Below are 19,222 nucleotides of genomic sequence, written 5' to 3'. Positions count from 1 at the left end.
ATATCCTGATGGTTATAGTTGCTTTAGTACAAGTTCGAGACAGACAGGTGACTCGGTGCAGGACATGGTCAGCTGCTTGCAGGAAGGCATAACAGAAGCAATTCGCAGGAGAATCTGGCACTTACAGGTGGCTGCTAAGGATCTTAGAGTGCAAAAGTGGCTTCAGGGTGATTACATAGGAGTTCTCCAAGTTCGAGACATACTAAGCAGCATCAGAGATAATATCAACATTTTCCATTGTTTTAGTGTAACTAGTCACAGGAAGTGTTCTGTTTTTGGGGATTAGTTTCCCTTTTTCTCAGCTGTCAAAAAAAAAAAAAAAAAAAAAAAAAAAAAAAAAAAACTCTAATAAAGATATTTTTAAAATAATTTTTTTAAAAAAAAAACTAAAAACATATCAAGAGATAACACGGGTCATTGTTAGCGTCTTTTAGTATATACTCCCTCCGTTCCCTTTTGTTTTTTACGTTCCCATTTTTGGTGTTCCTTTTTATTATTTACATTTAGTATCTTTCCTTTTTTAGTCGTAGAATTTGGATAAATTACCCTTACTTTACAATTTAAATACTCAAATATTACTTATTTTTCCATGTGCAATTGTAATTTTTGTACTCCCTTCGTCCCCAAAACTTCGACCCTTTTGGCCTAATTTTAGTCTCAAAATGATTGACCCATTTGCATTAAAATGCCCACCAATTTACAACAATATTTGTGCAAAATTAGCTTCCCCATACAAAATTTTGTTTTTTCGTGTATTTTTAATACCTTACTTCCTCTGTTCTTTTTTACTTGACCTGTTTCTTTTATCACGCTTGCCAATGCAAAACTTTAGCGATCTATAACTTTAATTCTCCATAAGTAAAAATTATAAAACTTGTATATTATGATAGTACTTATTAAGACGAATTCAAAAAGATCTCACATGAATATATTTTTCCTTACATATCATTCATAAAAGATGGTCAAAGGAGGGGTGGTGAATAGTGTAAAAGTCAAAGTGGGTCAAGTAAAAAAGAACGGAGGAAGTATCTCTCTAGTTTTACAAATCCCATGTAAATTAATCTTTCCACTATGTTTTTATTTCTTTTTATTTATGTTTCTTAATAACCGTGAAATCAACCCAAAATGGTCGAAGTTTGGGGATGGAGGGAGTACTATTTTAATGCTTTTCTACGCTCATTATTACTTTCTCTCTCCTCTCACCCCTCTCTTCATTTTCCTTCTTATTTTCTTCGCACCACATGTATAATATTCCTTTGTAAAAGAAAATTGTACTTTCAATCATTGAATTATTACAATATACCTCTACATTATCCAATTTCTTAATAACCGCACATAATTCCAAACGTCAAAAATAAAAGGGAATGGAGGGAGTATTAATTCACTTGATTGATGATGATTGATTATTGATCTATGATTGATGCTTGATCGGCAAAAGGAGGATTAACCAGGCAAGCCCAGTATCGAGCCCACTGTGATATCATTTGCTTCACATCTCTCTCTTCATCAACAAAACCAAAGCGCGTCGTTTTAAACCATAACTCAATAGTTGAACCCTAGTCGTACTCTCTTCTCCCGCTCTTTGAGTTCGACTCCATTTTCACCTTAAACCCTAATTCTTCCTCTCTTCTCCTCTCTCTCACATCAACACCATGAAGCTCGTCAGGTAATTTCTTCTTCTTTCTTATTTTTCTTGATTTTTCAATGTAATTCTTCTTCTTCTCTTGCAAAATTTTGAATAATAATTTAGGTTTTAATGGTTGGAATTTGTTGTTGTGTGATTTGAAAATGGAACAGGTTTTTGATGAAATTGAACAATGAAACGGTTTCCATTGAGCTCAAGAATGGCACTGTAGTTCATGGAACTATCACAGGTTTTTCTCCCTTTTTCTCTCTCTTTCTTTTAAATCGAGGAATTAGGGTTTTTGTGTATTGTTTCAAGTGATTTATTGTTTGCATTGGTCATAATTTACTTCTAGAAAATAATGCTTCTGTGCTCAATTTGATAGATTCAGTGAATTTGTGCTGCTTAGCAAAAAATTTACGATCTCTATTTTTAGTGTTGTTTGTGTGGCATTGATACTCAGTTGCTCACAGCTATTCGAGTCCGTTGTTTGATAGCATTGGATGATGTTATCTTTAGGTTGCTCAAAATCAATGCGAATGGTTTATGTTCATGGTGATTTTCAATTGAGTATGATTTAACTTTATGATCTTGATTGAGTTGGTATTATGCTTCCAAGTTGAGTTAGGTATTAAAATTAGAGCCTTTTAAATCAAGCTTCAAGGGCTGTGTTGTTGTGTACGAGGTAAATTGATGGTTTGTAGCGGTATAGTAATACATGTTTCTTAAGAATAAGTGTGCTATCAATGTGTGGTATAGTTTGAAATAAAATGCATGGGGATGTAAATTGATGGTTAGTAGCAAGTGTGGTTGAATTTGTCTAGAATAAGCAAGCTGTTATTTATTATTTGTCAAAATATCAACGGGATGGATCTGTTTGTACATTGCCGAATTGATATGATATGGAAAACATGTCTTCAGTGTTTGAAAAAACATTTACTTGCTTGATTTGTGAAATCATTTAATTTTTGTCAATTTAGGTGTCCAAGTGCAAGTAATGGCTTTCCCATTTGTTCTTGGATGAACCAAATCACTCGCTTTGTTTACTTGTTTGAGCGAGTGTTTGTTTAGTGACTTTAACAAGTGTAGAATTCTGTGATTGGAATTTGGAAGGCAATTATTTGTTTTGTAAGAAAGGGTATAAATAAAGGATTTCCACAAGGATTGAAGTGAAAGGAAGTAGGGTAACAGTCTCTTTGAATAGTTTGAATATTAATGGACAGTTGATTAGTACTTTATATACTAACCTATGATCAATGATTACTACATGAAAAGCAAGAGAGTTAATAAATGAGTTCCAGTCACCAATTGCTTTCCCATTCTTACTTCCAAGCTCCAAAGTTTTAAGTAGCCTGATTAAGTATTGGAATCGGTTCTCTTTTCTAATCCAGAGTGGAAAGGAAAACTTGTTGCTTCAAATTAAGTTTTTACCTGTTCTTTAAGTGTTCATATTTATTGTTACTTTCAGGCTGTGGATAGTCTGACTCCCACTGTTACCTGTTATTGAATCATATTTGAGTACATCTTGATTTTTTTTTTAGTTAATTAGGAGATTGAGCTGTGGTTAAAGCTCTGTTTTCACCTTTGTGTTTGTGTGTGCGCTTTATTTATTTATTTTTGTTAATAAAGTTATTTGGGGAGGGGGTTGTGTGGTTAGGGGAGATGTACTATTGTTGCCAGAGTGATATCCCTTCCTCTTCCTCCATATGAAAGGTGTGCAACATATTAGCTTTTTCCAAAGTCACTCTAGTACACTAGAAACTAAAACGAGTTGATAACTCTTCATCCATAAAAAAGGAACCATCTTGTAATACACGGAAGTATTGAAATCTGTTGACTCCAACTTCAATTTCATATTCAGAACTAGCTACTTAACAAAGAAAATTTTGAATATGCAGCTTGCAAATTATTTTCCATAGTTTAAACAGTTAATTTTGCGCTTCATCCCACTTTACTTGTAAGGTAGTGCTCTAATTAGATTTTGCTATGCTTTTCTACTAGGCAGACTTTCACTGGGGTGTACTATCTGTTCCAGTTTGTTTCTTGTACATATACAGAACTATTGTCACCTAATAAGAATTTTTTCAACAATAATCATCTTGTTTAGAAGAAAAGCTATTTACAGAAACACAAGAGGTTAAAGTAAAGTATCCAAATTATGAATACTTAAACAGTCAAGCCTTTTTTGGTGGGAGCGGGGGTGTTTTATGAAGTAGGTGTCTGGAAAACCACAGGATGCTTAATTAGAACTTAGAGAGAGGTAAGGGGAGCTGTTGGAAATGATAATGGTCTGGATTTAGCATGTAACACAGTTGCTGGCATGAGTTCAAACATTATATGAGCAGATGAAAGTTGGTAACTGAAAAATGAGGGACATGTGTGCAGAATAATGTATGAATTCAATGTATAACTAAAAAGGTATTTGTGTATCCTTTTGGTGTAATGTTGTGCTATTAAAATTAGTCAACTTCTATGTAATATTTAATCTAATGTAGTCCATTATACTATTTTAATTATCAATATTGGCCATTGACATAGGGCTTTGATATTCCTGACAGTTCAGCAATTGGTATATGAAGAAAAGGAGAGAGACTAGTTTGAATTTTTCCGTATGAGTGTCACAGTATGTCTCTTATATTATTGTTTGATTTTTACACTTGTTAATAACCAAAAGTTCATAATGATCGCTGCCCGGTTGCCTTATGCCCACGTTTTTGAATATCATGCCGAAAACTGTGTCAAACTAATTTATTGATTATTGAATATCACAATCCTTTTTGAGTGAAATAATTAATCAATTAAAATTCCCACCTATGTGCCTGTGTTCAAATTTCCTTGCTTCTGAATATTATTGTACAAGATCCTTGGCTTTTTGGGTATGTTATGAGGGACTGGTTAGTTTCCTTAGAGAGCCCTAGAGCCTGATATTGAATCATTTCCTTCAAAAGTTCTTTCCTCTACCCTTATTTATTTTCACATATTCTCATTAGAGCTTCTCTTTGCCTCTAAATTCATGTATACTCTGTTTTCCCTTCGGTGCACAGTTTAATTATTTTAACTTGATCCTTCTACTGAGGGTGCTTATTCATGAAGTATTGTATTCTCATTTTACTTAGATCTGCTTAGCCGGAGTGCTTGACAATACTTTATCTTATGCCTTATGGAGGGCTTCTGCAAAATTTACTTAAATAGTTCCCCCCCCCCCCCCCCCCCCCCCCCCCCCCCCTTTTTTAAAACAGTATCTGTTTGTTGCTCAATCCTTGGGGCATAATTTTCTTTAGCCTTTGTAAAGACAGTGTAAAATGCAAGCCCTCGTTGCTTTATTGACTGATCAACTCTGGGGTATATGAAATATTCAATCAATATATTACATGCTTTGATCATTATCTCAAAGTTAAGGTCTCCTAAATTCCTAATAACTAATAAGTGTCCTTTTACTGTCTTACCTGAACCATACATGAATCTTCTAATGCTTAGGAATCCTGTAAAGTTGTATTTGGCACCTTTATTGATGTGTCAGAACTTAGAAGTGCAGATAACACACCTGCATGTAGAAGTGTTGATGGGTTTTTTGTCCAATGCCTCAAATCTATGTTTACCAAATTCATCTTTACCTCTTTCTTGAGAATGTTGCTTGAGGCTGCTTGTTTGGGATCTTACCGCTGAACCAAGTTACATATATTCATTATCTAGTACTCTTATAGGGTGAAATTGGCAAGTGACTAGACTGATTGAAGAGAGACATGCAGTGATTTATAAGAAGCAAGTTATGTTACCTGGATTCTGACCATCACCTTTATATAACTTGATCATGTCCTCGAAGAATATGGTATTCCCTTTGTAATTAGGTATTACGTTGGAAGTAAGCACAGTGGTTGTGGCAATGGCTAACCTCTCTTCTACCTGGTTGCTATCCATATCTTGTGTTTAATTTTCATTTTTAGGAAGTAGGGATGGATTTGAGGCTGGGTCTCTCTCTAATCTTTATTGTTTGACAGTTGAGTAAATAGGGTCATTTTCAAAACAATTCATATGTTTAGTCAAATCAAATTATTCTTATTGGCTATGATATGATATGAAGTGAATAGTATAGTGGGCACACAGGCTTTTATTTTTATCGGCTATTGTTTATATAATGTGCTAAAGTGGTTAAGTGAGGTTTATGTTACTTGGACTCTTCATTTCACCTCACGTACCCGTGTCGGACCCTCGACACTTGGACACTTCATTTTAGTTCAAAATCATTGAATTTTTTTAAAAAATAGCCGGGTCGGACACTTGGACACGTATCCGTGTCGGACATGGGTACCCGAGTCCGAGTAACATAAGGTTTTATAGATACTTTCCTTTCTATTTTTATTTAGTCAATTTTTTTCTTTCTTTTGAAAAAATGTGCAAGAATATAATTAGTTTCATGTATTTACAGAGTAAAAGAGAGAACTAGTGATATGTAATTATGCATACAGAATTCATGTGAAGCAAATTGCGTATCATGTTTTATTTGCAATTTGATCGTATTCCAATATGCTACATACTTTCCCCAATATGGTCTATGAAGACCATGGGAACCCAAGTCCGATACCTACCTTTTTTTTTGTTTACGAGAATACTTCTTTTACTTGTTGCATGTTTGAGCTTCTTTTATTATAAATATATACCCTAGAGGATCATCGTTGATGTGTATATGAGATAAAATCTCGGTTCATGTAGCTGACCCCATCTTTGGGATTAAGGCTTTGATTATTGTTGCTTTTTGGGTATGCCTAGAGCTTTATCTAGAATAGCAAGTGAAAGGGGGCGTTCTCTTTTATTAGCCTAGAGCTCTTGTTCTTGTAACCGTTGACAGTAGCTCTTTATCAACTGTGTGCAGCATCATTTCTTTTCAACAAATATGTGAATTGAGATATCATGGCTGAAATCATAATTTTATTATGTATACTGAGCTGAGAGAAAATGGCAGGTAGCCAAGTTATTGGCGTTTTTTTTTTTTTTTTTTTTTTTTTTCAATTGTAGATAGCTATAGAAAATATGGAATCTTGTCTAAAAGCTTCGCTGACCACTAGTCCATGTTAGCACATTTTACTCTGTAATTGCTTGGTAATCTACTTTAATTAATGAGTCTGTCTCATCTTTCTCCCTGCATCATGTGCTGACCTTTTTTGCCACTGCTGATTTGTAGGTGTTGATATTAGCATGAACACACATTTAAAGACTGTCAAACTCACACCCAAGGGGAAAAACCCAGTAACTATGGATCACTTGAGTGTTCGTGGGAACAACATTCGGTATTACATTCTCCCTGACAGCTTGAACCTTGAAACCCTACTTGTGGAGGAGGCTCCAAGAGTCAAGCCTAAGAAGGCAGCTGCTGGTATATCTTTTTTTCGGTTTTTTTTTGGTGGGAAAGGGGGTGGGGTGTTGTCATACATTAGTAGTATTGACTGAACGTATGAAAATTCTGTTCTGCTGTATTAATTTTCCTTTTGACAAAAATTTAGGGAGACCTGTGGGGCGTGGAAGAGGCAGAGGCCGTGGTCGTGGAAGGGGCCGTGGTCGTTAGAGTTGTGGCAGGCTGGTCAGACCTTTGTTCTTTTGGTCCTTGTAAACAGATCTTATGTGACCGAGAAAGTTCATCAGTGACGAGGTGCAACCGCAGATTATGTTTTGACTTTGTCTGCCTTGTTGGCTGAGCTATGAATTTCATCTCAACTTAAGCACCTTAGTATCAATAGATGTTGCAAAGAGTGTACTTGTTAAGAAGGAAACGGCAGTAGCTAATTCTGTAGAAATTAAACAATTCATGTTCTATTGGTATGATATTATTACTAGACCTGTTATTTCGTTTTTCCCAAGTTTCTCCGGAACGTACACAATTACGTGTTTAAATTACCAATTAAGTGATCTCGCACATTATTAATGGCGTAATTTTTGGGATTATCCAGTTAATCAGCACGTGCACATTATGAGAGTTTGAGAGCACTCATAAATCTTCATTAAGTATCAGAAGTCAACACTATTAATATAGTCTTAACTTGTAATTTACTGGTTAGTAGGTGCTACATACATTATTAGTCTAGTACTACAAGAATTATTTATGATACATTGAAACACCTATTTATATTCCCACCATTTGGGTCATCTTCAAGATCATTTCTTCTTGAATATGGCTCAAATACTTCACCTAGTCGCTCTGTTGCTCGCTCTTACAGCTCGTGTTCATGGAGCTCAATCGTTTAAAGCATTAGTCGCTCCCATAACCCAAGTAAACTCTTCTACTTTTCTCTACACTATTACTCTCAACCAAAAAGAGAAACTCCTGATAGATCTTGAGTCGCCATTCTCATGGCACCATTGTCCAAAAGCATCCCCCCGGGTTCCATGCCATGCAAAGCAATGCACTACTGCACGGCCAAACCAACTCCCTTGTCCTTTGTACACATCTACAACTTCATGTTTGACCTCACCTTCAAACCCAATTAGCAATTTAAATGCCTCATCTCACCTAACCTACACTAATGTTTCAATCGCGCTCACTGATGGCCACAATCCCTTTGCTAAAACAAACTACAAGAAGTTCTTCTTGTCATGTGCCCCCAAGTCTCTCATTAAGTCCCTTCCTAAAGGCTCTTCTGGCTTTGCTAGCCTTTCTAATGGATCTCTCTCTCTTGCATCACAGTTTTCTAATTCGAAAGTGCCCAAAAAGTTTGGGATGTGCCTTGGGGATCAAGGAGTTATCTTCTTTGGAGAAGGCCCCTTTTATTTGCTACCCCCTCCTGGAAGGGATGTCACCCAACTATTGAGTTATACTCCACTTTTAAAGCACCCAAGAGACGCTTTGGGTCACTACATTGGGTTCAAAGGTATTTCGATCAATGGAGAAGCAGTCAAATTCATGGAGAGGATGATTCCATCTGACAAACTAGTGAAGCTTAGCACGATCACACCTTACACTACGCTCAAAAGCTACATTTATAAGGCGGTACTTAGACAATTCGCAAAGGCTACTCGTGGGATTCCTCGAGTTCCTAAGGTTGCTCCTTTTGATCTATGCTTGAATACTAGCAATTTGGGGTCTACAAGAGTTGGATTGCCTGTCCCTCAGGTGGATCTGCAACTAACCACAGGAGGTAACTGGACCATATTTGGAGCGAACTCGATGGCACAAATATCCAACGATGTGGCATGCCTAGCATTTGTGAATGGTGGGAAGAAGGCTCAAAATGCGATTGTGATAGGGTCTTATCAAATGCAACATAATTTCTTACTCTTTGATTTGGTTCAATCTAGGCTTGGGTTTAGTTCTTTGTTGTTTTTCTTTCAAACTACATGTAATAATTTTAATTTCACCTCAGGAGTTTAAGTTTGTCCATTGAGGTTACACCAATACAATCTCAATAACGATGTACTAGATGTTTACAAATGGAAGCTGTTTGATTTATTCTCATTTCCAATATTTTATATATAGTGTGATGGTTTTCATATGCACTATTTGGTATAATTCAAATATAATTCCCTTCGCAGCTGACATGAAACGATCAAAGTGGATAATAGGTAGCTTATTTAGGGATATTATCCTGAATTCGGAATCAAATTTTGTCTACATCAATATTCTTTTTGGTTGTCCACCACTCGGCACACCCAAAAAAAAAAAAAAAAAAAAAAAACAAATCATGACACCATCAAAGCAATAGGATACAGCAAGACCCAAAATTTGCGCAATTCAACTTCCTTCATTTTAATATAAGGAAATTTTATTAAACATTAATTGACATGGTACTTTGGTAGACCTTTCTTTCCCTTGTAAACATGTTCAAATACTTGAACTATGATTCCTTCACACAACACATGAATCTTATTCCTTAAGAGAAACATTTTCAATACAAATGCCTTCAAACAGGTCATTCATTCAGAATCCGGTTCAACTAACAAATGCCTTCAAGTTTACACTACAATAGAGCCTTCCATCACAGTAACAGCTTTTCCCCCGAGTTTAACTCTATTCTTCTTCTCATCTACGTGCAGCTTCAATACTCCACTCCGAGATGATGCCTGTCACAGATAGTAAGACAGAGTCAGATAGTAAAATGCAGAATATGACGATCACAGTTTAGGCAAGCGAAAAAGAGGGTTGCAGGATCACTAGGATGTATACCGCGTATGCAGTAAAATCAGACTTCCCTGTCTTCTTGGACCAATAGTATGCTAAAGCACAATGCGCACTACCAGTAACTGGATCCTGGATTACAAGTGAATTCTGTTAGCTGCAGTAATTATTCTTAGATTATTCTACGACTACCACTTATTCAGATATTGGAAAACTCAAACACTTATCACAGCGGAGACAGGATATACCAACTGATATTGGAAAACTGAAACACACAAGCTAACATAACGCACTAAAAAATTCAGAAGCATGAACTCTTTCCGAAAGAAAATTCAAATTTGAAAGCATAATACCTCATTGATGCCATTCTTTGGGTAGAAGCATCGACTAACAAAGTCGAACCCAGATTCAGATGGCGCAGCTGCACATATGACCAACCCCCGGCCAGGGCATTTTTTGAGTTCCTCATAGTCAACTTGTGTATCTGTAACAGCTTTTGCAGATGGCAAGACAACCTAAACAATACTAAGAAATTAATCATTTTTCTTTCTAACAAGAGAAATACAAACACTGCAAAAAATTAACAGAATTGGACATACAAAGAGATCTTCTGAAGCAGTCTTCTTCATATCGATCACAGAAGCAGGACTTAGTACTTTTGATATAGACGAAGTCTCATCTAAACTGCATTCAGATGTTGCAATAGCGGGGAAATCTAATTCAATCAAGAATGGTAGTTCCACTGCACCTTTATCAGACACAAGTGAGGCAGACTCTTTTGGTTCAATCACTTTCTGAGCTGTCAAGATGCCAGACAGTGTTGAAAATTCTATTGTATTCTCCTTTACCAAACCGGATGTAAAACAAAAGTGCGCAGCTGCTAAGGTTGCATGGCCACAGAGTTCTACCTGCAAAGTTCAGCAAATAACTATTGTTGATCAGTTCTGTTAGCAGACTTTGGACCAGCCGACCACAATTTTGTTTCTTCAGAATCTTCACAATAGTTGTTGTATTGGAGTTACATATTAGATAATCTTCATACTCTAATTACTTTTTTCCTGCCTTTGTCTAACTAGAAGTCTAGAATACACACTACAAAAGCACAGTAAATTCGTAGTTTTATTACAAGAAGCTAACAAGTTCATATTCCCTACATTTCAATTAGTCCTTTTTTTTAGTTCCATCTAGGTGGAGGGTTTTTGGTTCCCTCTAGAGTTTCTCCCTTGGAGAGTTTTTCTAGCCTCCATTGCTAGATTTTTTTTTTTTTTTTTTTTTTTAAAAAAAAAAAAAAGGGTTTTCCTTCACTCTTCTCCTTTTTTATCTCTCTTTCTTCTCTTTTTTTCTGATCTCGATTGTAAACTTTCATAGGGGCTTCTACCGGTGTTTTTATCGGTGGTAGGCCCTAAAAAACTTTTTAATTGCATACAATAAATGGATCTCATCTTTATGATGGTGTTTATTTTATTAGGCTTAATTTTTTTGCTGGTGTGCCAAAGATTGAAGATTTAGGGTTTTATAATCCCAAGAAGTACCTAGAAGGCCAAATGAGTTTTTTAACTTAAACAACTAATTATCCGTGAATATCAAGCCGAATTAGTGCTAACTCACATATTGTATTGCTTCGGATGAAGTTTTTTTAAAAGGCGATCGTCAATCGAATTTGCGATGTAACTAGTTCTAAAGTGATATGTACTTGTGTTGCAATTTTAGGTTTCCAATAAATTATTTGTAAGTGCCATTGACTATCTTTCATCGATGAAATCATTTTTCTTCTTGTCAAAGAAAAAGTTATTAATAATTAATAGTCCTATTTTGACTTGCATGTCAATAATATACTCTTTTGACCATCAGTATCTTTATTTATATATTAACAAAAGCTATAAAAATTTGATATTATAAAACTACACAACGTAACGTTCTAACAATATACCACATGACTATATTGTTTATATGTAGTATGAATTAATGTGAGTTTTTGGTCAAAGTTGTAAAAGTTTGGCTAAAAAGCCAAAATGGAAATATCAAATTAAAATGAAAGGAGTAATCATCACAGTTAATCGGCTCATTAAACAAGATTCCTCATATCTTTGTGCAACTACTCGTAATAAATAGTGCATAAGTCAAACTGTTGCAACAAATAAAACGGAGAAACTATCAATTTGTATACTGAAAATGATGTGAGAAAGACGAAAAGTCAAACCTCAGTAACAGGAGTAAACCAACGGAGATGAAATCTAGGATGTGGGGAATCAGAAACAGGAAGAGGAATAAGATAACTAGTTTCAGAAATATTGAATTCAGCAGCAATTGATTGAAGCCATTTACTTTCACTTTCCTCTTCTAGTAAACAAACAGCAGCAGGATTACCCTTGAACTCTATATCAGTAAATGCATCAACCTGATTAACCCAATTCAATAACAAAACTCAGTGAAATAACTCGATAATCACATGAAAAAACAAAGAAGGTACATCAGTTTGCTTTCATAGTTCTTACCACAGCATATTTGACTGGCTTTTTGGCTCTCCCCATTTTGGTTTTCTTGGAAGTGAGATCAGGAATCTAAAGACTGATAAGTTTTATAATTATATGGTGAATAAGCGAACTACTTAAGGGTATTTGGTGAAAAAACCGGAAAATTCTACAGTAACAATCAAATGTATTTGGCTTCTTTTTTTATCTCGTTCAACATCTGAATAGTAGTTGAGAAAACAATTGTGATTTAAATTTGTTACTCTTCAAGTCTTGAGAAACAGTTATAGTCTTACCAACAATTTCAAATAGTAGAAGAGAAAAGAGAAAACAATCAATTTAAATGGAGAAATTGTGGGTTAGTCATATTTGACATTGATTCAATTTTAGCTTAGATCATACTTTGTATTATCATTTCTTTTTTTTTTTTTTTTTTTTTTTTTTGAAAAGATTTGTATTATCATTTCGGTTAGTAATGTATCTTATTCCCATGAATCGTTACGATTTAAGTTATATTTAAAATCTGATCATTTTCATTATCGAGTTAAATTCAATTTGAGTCACTTCAACTTTTGTATCCACTTTCGTATATATCCATGGATGAGTTAAGTTCAACATTATTAGATTAATTGTAGTCTAGACCATTTTGAATTCTAGTCATTATCAGGTTATTCTTTATATTACCTGAATACATTGAAAAATATGACTAACGAGAAGTGGATAATTGAATCTTGAATCTTAATGTAGTCCATTGTAGTTATCAATATTGACCCTTGAATCTTATTGCTTTAGAAAATTAAACATTTGCAATACAAATGCCATCAAATAGCTTATTCATTCATATTCCGGTTCAACTGACAGACACCTTCGAGTTTACACTACAACAGAGCCTTCCATCACAGTGACAGCGTTTCCCCTGAGTTTAACTCTATTCTTCTGCTCATCTATGTGCAGCTTCACAACCCCACTTCGAGATGATGCCTGTTACAGATAGTACGACAGATGCAGATAGTAAGACGGAGAATATGGTGATCAAAGTTAAGGGTGGTGATAGTGGTGTGGTAGAGCTAGGATTGTAGGATGTATACCGCGTATGCAGTAAAATCAGACTTCCCCGTCTTCTTGGACCAATAGTATGCTAAAGCACAATGAGCGCTACCACAAACTGGATCCTGGATTACAAGTGAATTCTGTTAGCTGTGGTAATTATTCTTAGATTACCTTTTTCTTGATGAACTACGGATACCACTTATTCTGTACAATGCTACAGAAAATTTTATCATGAAGGACTCCAGCCCCAAAATCACAGAAGATACAGGATATACAAAGTAACTGATATTGAAAAAAATCGAACACATAGGCTAACACAACGCATTAAAATTTTCAGAAGCACGAACTCTTTCTGAATGAAAACACACAAACTTGAAAGCATAATACCTCATCGATGCCATACTTTGGGCAGAAGAATCGACTAACAAAATCAAACCCAGATTCAGATGGCGCAGCAGCACATATGATCAACCCCCGACCAGGGCATTTTTTTATTTCCTCAAGGTCAACTTGTATATCTGTAACAGCTTTTGCAGATGGCAAGACAACCTAAGCAACACTAAGAAGTTAATCATTTTCCTTTCCAATAAGAGAAATCCAAACACTGCAAAAAATACCACTCCAGCCAGACATACTGAACAAACTAAGACTACCCTACCCCCTATTATAATTATTTTGGAAAATGAACAGAATTTGACATACAAAGAGATCATCTGAAGCAGTCTTCTTCATGTCGATCACAGAAGCAGGGCTTAATACTTTTGATATAGACGAGGTCTCATTCAAATTGCATTCAGATGTTGCAATAGCCGGGAAATCTAATTCAATCAAGAATGGTTGTTCCACTTCACCTTTATTACACACAAGTGAGGCAGACTCTTTTGGTTCAATCACTTTCAGGGCTGTCAATATGCCAGATAGTGTTGAAAATTCTACTGTATTCTCCTTTACCAAACCGGATGTGAAACAAAAGTGCGCGGCTGCTAAGGTTGCGTGGCCACAGAGTTCCACCTGCAAAGTTCAGCAAACAGTTATTATAGATCAGTTCCGTTAGCATACTTTGGACCAGCGGACCACAACTTTGTTTACAAATGCTTCCAGCTCTTAAAATCTTAAATGACCTTTTTTTTCTCAATTCTGTAGAACATCATAGTGAAAACCCATTCAAGAAGCAGGCTATTACCATAATACTATTTCTCCAGAATCTCGACATTAGTTGTTATATTGGAGTCAGATATTAGAGAATCTTTATATTATACGGAGTAATTACTTTGTCCTGCCTTTATCTCATTATATACACACTACAAAAGAACAATGAATTAAGATTTAAGGAACCAAAAATGCATTTGCCCACTGATTTCAAAAGATGCTAACAAGTTCATAGTTTCTACTTCTAGGACACAAAATTTTGACTGAGCCACTAAGAAAAAAATCAACAAGCATTTTCCACAATCTCCCCCTATCGATAAATTTAGATCAAAGTCATCCTTCTAAATTTCTAATTTCCTTCCAATTTTTATACAATCTCTCTTATTTTCAAATTAAGCTGCAAATGACTGAAACTCATACTAAGAAATCAACAAATCATCATGGTTCATAACAATAATGAACATTTCCATGGGCATACCACAAAAGAATTTTTACGGCACAAACAGTTGTACCATATATATATGGTGCAACCAATTTAAGACTATGTTTTAACTTATTGGCTCTTTTACGGAGCTCCTAGTCACCAAATGAGCCAATTAAAAAAAATGTGGTTGGTACATACCAATACCATGCTCTCTTTTTTTTTTTTTTTTTTTGGAAACATTCTAAACAAGAGAGAAAACATAGTTAAATATCGCCTCTTCTGGATTCCCCTACAAGAGTGTGCTCCAAATGAACTTGCATTCTTGGAGCCTTATAGCATATGCAGCATCCCCTTTCCTTTGCCTTGTGTTCTATTTGTTCTTTCTTATTGATCTCTACACCATGTCTTCCTGGATTTAACAAAGCTGCAACTGCTTCAGTGCTGTACTGCTGTCGGTTTTGATGACCAAGTTCTAATAACTTGCCAGGACATCCTCCAAAGCTTTCCTGATTGCTAAACATTCTGCCTGTAACGGAGTAGTAGCAAAATTCTATGCCACCCCTGACTATTTAGTATTTAAAGTCCCAGAGCTGAGAACCCAGGCTACCGCTGCTCCCCATTCACCCTTTTTCCTCCTCTTTTTCAGGCCGCATCAACTTGCACTACTGCAATGCCTGGACTCACTAGAGCTCCTATTCTCCACACTAACTGATGTGTAGATAGTTGTGGGGTATGATTTGTGGGCATTTTCAGGTGTCTAAAACCCTCTTGCATCATAAAATTATATGCTCTCCCTATCCATTCTTGTTGTAAGTTCATGACTGTTTGAGGACTAACCTGATCACCTTTAAACCTTATATGATTTCTATGAAGCTATAACTGAGACTAGAACTCTAAGTCTGGAGTAATCTTTCTTGTCTTCTTCATAGATTATAAAAATTATTCATTTGAACCAATCCCTAAACGAGTGGCTTTGATCAACATTTGGGTTTAGGCCTAACTGTGAGGCCATCCAAATTTGTTTTGTTATAGGACAATCTCTAAACAAGTGCTCCATAGTTTCCTTCTCCACTCCACACATACTACAGTTGTTCTCCACCTGTATTCCTCGCTTCTTCAGATTTGCTGCTGTAGGGAGTGCATTGTTTCGGATTTTCCAGCTAAAGTGCTTCCATTTTGGGAAGAGATGGCTTCTCCAAAGGATTTTCCACACTTCATCCTTCTGAAGTTGAAGAACTCCAAAGGATTTTCCAATATGATTTTCCAATAACACTCTTTCGCTTTTTTTTTTTTTTTTTTCAACTCGCAACACTTTTCATTTCACACTTAACATTATTTCAACCAATAATATATAGTTATAAATTAAAAGTATAATTGAGGCAAATTAAACAAGATTACACCTATGATCATCAAAGTTAGTCAAAGCAAATACACATATAGTGCATAAGTAATAAAACAGAAAAACTATCAATTTGTATAGTAGTCAAAGTGAAGTATGTGAATTGTATAAAAAATGAACCGAACAACTAAAGTAATACAAAACTCAATAGATTAAAACCCAACAAAAATACAGAAAATGAGGGGAGAAAGACAAAAAGTCAAACCTCAGTAACAGGAGTAAACCATCGAAGATGAAATCTGGGATGTGGGGAATCAGAAAAAGGAAGAGGAATGAGATAACTAGTTTCAGAAATGTTGAATTCAGCAGCAATTGATTGAAGCCATTCACTTTCTCTTTCCTCTTCTAGTAAACAAACAGCAGCAGGATTACCCTTAAACTCTGAATCAGTAAATGCATCAATCTGATAAACCCAATTCAATATCAAAACTCAATTAGTCATTTACATGAAAAAATAAAGAATGTACATCAGTTTGCTTCATAGTTCTTACCACAGCATATTTGACTGGTTTTTTGGATATCCCCATTTTTTGGGTTTGCCTTGTTTCGTTAAAGCAATTTGGAATTGAGATTAGGATTTTAAAGATTGAAGAAAATTCAGTCAATACCAACAAACATGCCCACGACAGACTTAAAAGAGTGATGGAAATTAAAAAGTCTACAATAACAACTGAATTTTTGCTTCCCTTAAAATAATTCAAATTCTATAAGGAAATTTTGTCAATAACTACCAATCAAAGCACGTGTTTTGAAAACAACTACCTATTAAAACAATTTTTTAAAAGAACTACCACAAAGATGTAAAAAGTTTAACTAGCACTACCACTTTAACAATTTTGGCTAAAATCTCCGGTATTTGGGTCTCACTGTTTATCATTTTTTACCTTTATGAAGGGTAATTTAGTAAATTTAGATGATGATTTTATGAGGTAAAGGTAAAAAGTAGAACCTACATGCCGAATATTCTAGTTGGAATTATTAAAGTGGTAGTGCTACTTAAACTTTTTACAACTTTATGGTAATTCTTTAAAAAAAAAAAAAATTGATAGGTAGTTGTTTTCAAAACACGCACTAATTGGTAGTTTTTGACAAAATTTCCATTCTATAATTTTTTATGTTTCCTAACGACACTGTTATGGTCTTACCAACGATTTCTCCTGTTATCCATTCAAATTCATTGTTGCCAAAATAATCATTTTGTTGTCAATTCGGGTCATAGGGTGGGGTTCAAGTTCACCGATTACAAAGTCGATTTATTTCCGAATTGAGTTCATCCAACTTGAGTTGAGGTTAAAGTTGTATCTAGGTCTAATTAAGTTATATTTGAATTGAGCCACATCTAAGTTAGTTGAAATTCTACTTGTATTTGAAAAAAAAAAAAAAAGTTAGTTGAACTTGAGTCGTGTTCTTTTTTTATTATTATTATTTTTTTTTTTTATTTGGTGTTTAGAAGGCCATAAGGGTACGTGATGAAAATTGATTTTAAGATCTCTTGAAATCGAGAGGAAAATTCTAACCTTTTAAGCTATCCTTCCCTCTCAACTTGAGTCGTGTTTTGAATAGGTGCATTCAGGTAATATTGAGTATTTGAGTTGAGTGGACTTCGGGTCATTAAGTTTAATATTGAGTCAATTTTGGCTTAGAATATTTCGATTAGATTCAAAGGAGAGAATTTATTCAATGATGCATCTAATTCACATAAATCATTACAGTTTGTCAGTTTGATCATTTGAAATTTTATCAATTTGAGCATCTAGATGAATTCAATTTGAGTCGTCTCAACTTCCTTTTATATTAAAGATCGAGTTATATTCAGCATTAGACTAATAGTTCAATCCATTTTGATTTCGAGTCATTATTAAGTTATTCTTTATATTATCGGATTATATTGTAAAGTATGACTAACAATTAGGTGACTACAAGTATAATATACAAATCTTGTAAATTTAATAACCAATAATGATTGAAAAGTGTGAAATGTTTATCATTGTAGTATTGTACGTATTATATTGTTAGAAGCTGATTGATTATAAGATATTAGGTGATTCTAGTATATAAAGTAATTTTTAAGGAAAAGTAAAGTTCACAAATAAAAGTTACTCCCTCTGTCCCATAATTACAGGCAAATATACCATTTTGGGTGTCTCAAAATGTTTGATCTATAAAGAGAATCTTTCTACTTTTGGATCACATTTTTGGACAATAATATTCTCATCTCATTTTTTATTTGACAAATAGATCCTCATTATAGGCTGAGTTGGAATAATATTCTTGGGGATAAGTGTACTTAGGCTGAGTTGGAATCTATCCCCATTTATTGCACGACTCTTTTTTTCAAGAAAACTTGTGATATTTGTGGATGAATCGGTGTGAGCATGAATATTGAAATGCTATTGGACCAAACTTTGTCAAATTGAAACACAATTAGTTAAAAATAAATGTAAGGGATTGAATGCCGAAGGAATTTTAAAGGGAGGAAAGTTAGGTATTTGTTAATGCATAACATTGATTAAAATATTATTAAAACACATTATAGAGAGAGAAAAGAGGAGAGAGATAGGAAGAGAGAGGTATGTAGGTGGACCCCACCTATTTTTTTGTCGGATTGTATCACGTGATGGGGGACCACATGTTGATTGTTCCACTGAAAGTTTATATGGTACCATTGAATCCTCAGTGGTACTATTTATGCATAAATTTTGTACAACTGAATGCATATATAATACCATTATGTGCATATATAGTATCACTGTATATTCAGTGGTACCATTTGATCATCCAATGATAACAGAATATGCATTCGTTTGTACATATGTATAATTACATGAATACCCCTTGTTATGCATTTGTAAATGTCTAACTTTCCTCCATTTCTAGTTCCTCTTGAATGCCCATTTAAAAAGAAATGACAGCTATTTTATGATATTTTAAAGCTTTTAAATAATGCATTAAAACAACTCCACATGGGGCTTTGTACTTCCAACGATTAATGTACAAGGAA

The 19,222-nt window shown here is 34.7% G+C and overlaps 3 protein-coding genes and 1 pseudogene across 3 annotated transcripts; 2 read left to right on the top strand and 2 right to left on the bottom strand.

The window, feature by feature from the left end:
- The first annotated feature begins 1,525 nt into the window (after positions 1-1,525).
- On the top strand, positions 1,526-7,465 carry LOC145617526 (small nuclear ribonucleoprotein SmD1a-like). The gene is made up of 4 exons (XM_081672234.1): positions 1,526-1,666; positions 1,798-1,874; positions 6,804-6,995; positions 7,123-7,465. The coding sequence occupies exons 1-4, from the start codon at positions 1,653-1,655 to the stop codon at positions 7,182-7,184; spliced, it is 345 nt and encodes a 114-aa protein (XP_081528360.1). The 5' UTR covers positions 1,526-1,652; the 3' UTR covers positions 7,185-7,465.
- A 322-nt stretch (positions 7,466-7,787) lies between these two features.
- LOC145616264 (chitinase CLP pseudogene) lies at positions 7,788-8,984 on the top strand (annotated as a pseudogene).
- Positions 8,985-9,323: 339 nt separating this feature from the next.
- On the bottom strand, positions 9,324-12,631 carry LOC145616319 (uncharacterized). Its single transcript, XM_081671018.1, has 6 exons — positions 12,224-12,631; positions 11,929-12,126; positions 10,328-10,636; positions 10,082-10,243; positions 9,777-9,860; positions 9,324-9,673 (listed from the first exon to the last, which is right to left on the bottom strand). The coding sequence occupies exons 1-6, from the start codon at positions 12,257-12,259 to the stop codon at positions 9,566-9,568; spliced, it is 897 nt and encodes a 298-aa protein (XP_081527144.1). The 5' UTR covers positions 12,260-12,631; the 3' UTR covers positions 9,324-9,565.
- Positions 12,632-12,915: 284 nt separating this feature from the next.
- LOC145616318 (uncharacterized) lies at positions 12,916-16,832 on the bottom strand. Its single transcript, XM_081671017.1, has 6 exons — positions 16,713-16,832; positions 16,427-16,624; positions 13,952-14,260; positions 13,637-13,798; positions 13,288-13,371; positions 12,916-13,180 (listed from the first exon to the last, which is right to left on the bottom strand). The coding sequence occupies exons 1-6, from the start codon at positions 16,746-16,748 to the stop codon at positions 13,073-13,075; spliced, it is 897 nt and encodes a 298-aa protein (XP_081527143.1). The 5' UTR covers positions 16,749-16,832; the 3' UTR covers positions 12,916-13,072.
- Between the last annotated feature and the right edge of the window lie 2,390 nt (positions 16,833-19,222).

The sequence above is a fragment of the Chenopodium album genome, chromosome 26 (genome assembly GCF_948465745.1).
Source record: "Chenopodium album chromosome 26, dcCheAlbu1.1, whole genome shotgun sequence".
Lineage (NCBI taxonomy): Eukaryota > Viridiplantae > Streptophyta > Magnoliopsida > Caryophyllales > Amaranthaceae > Chenopodium > Chenopodium album.
This window is presented reverse-complemented; position numbering and strand designations above follow the sequence as displayed.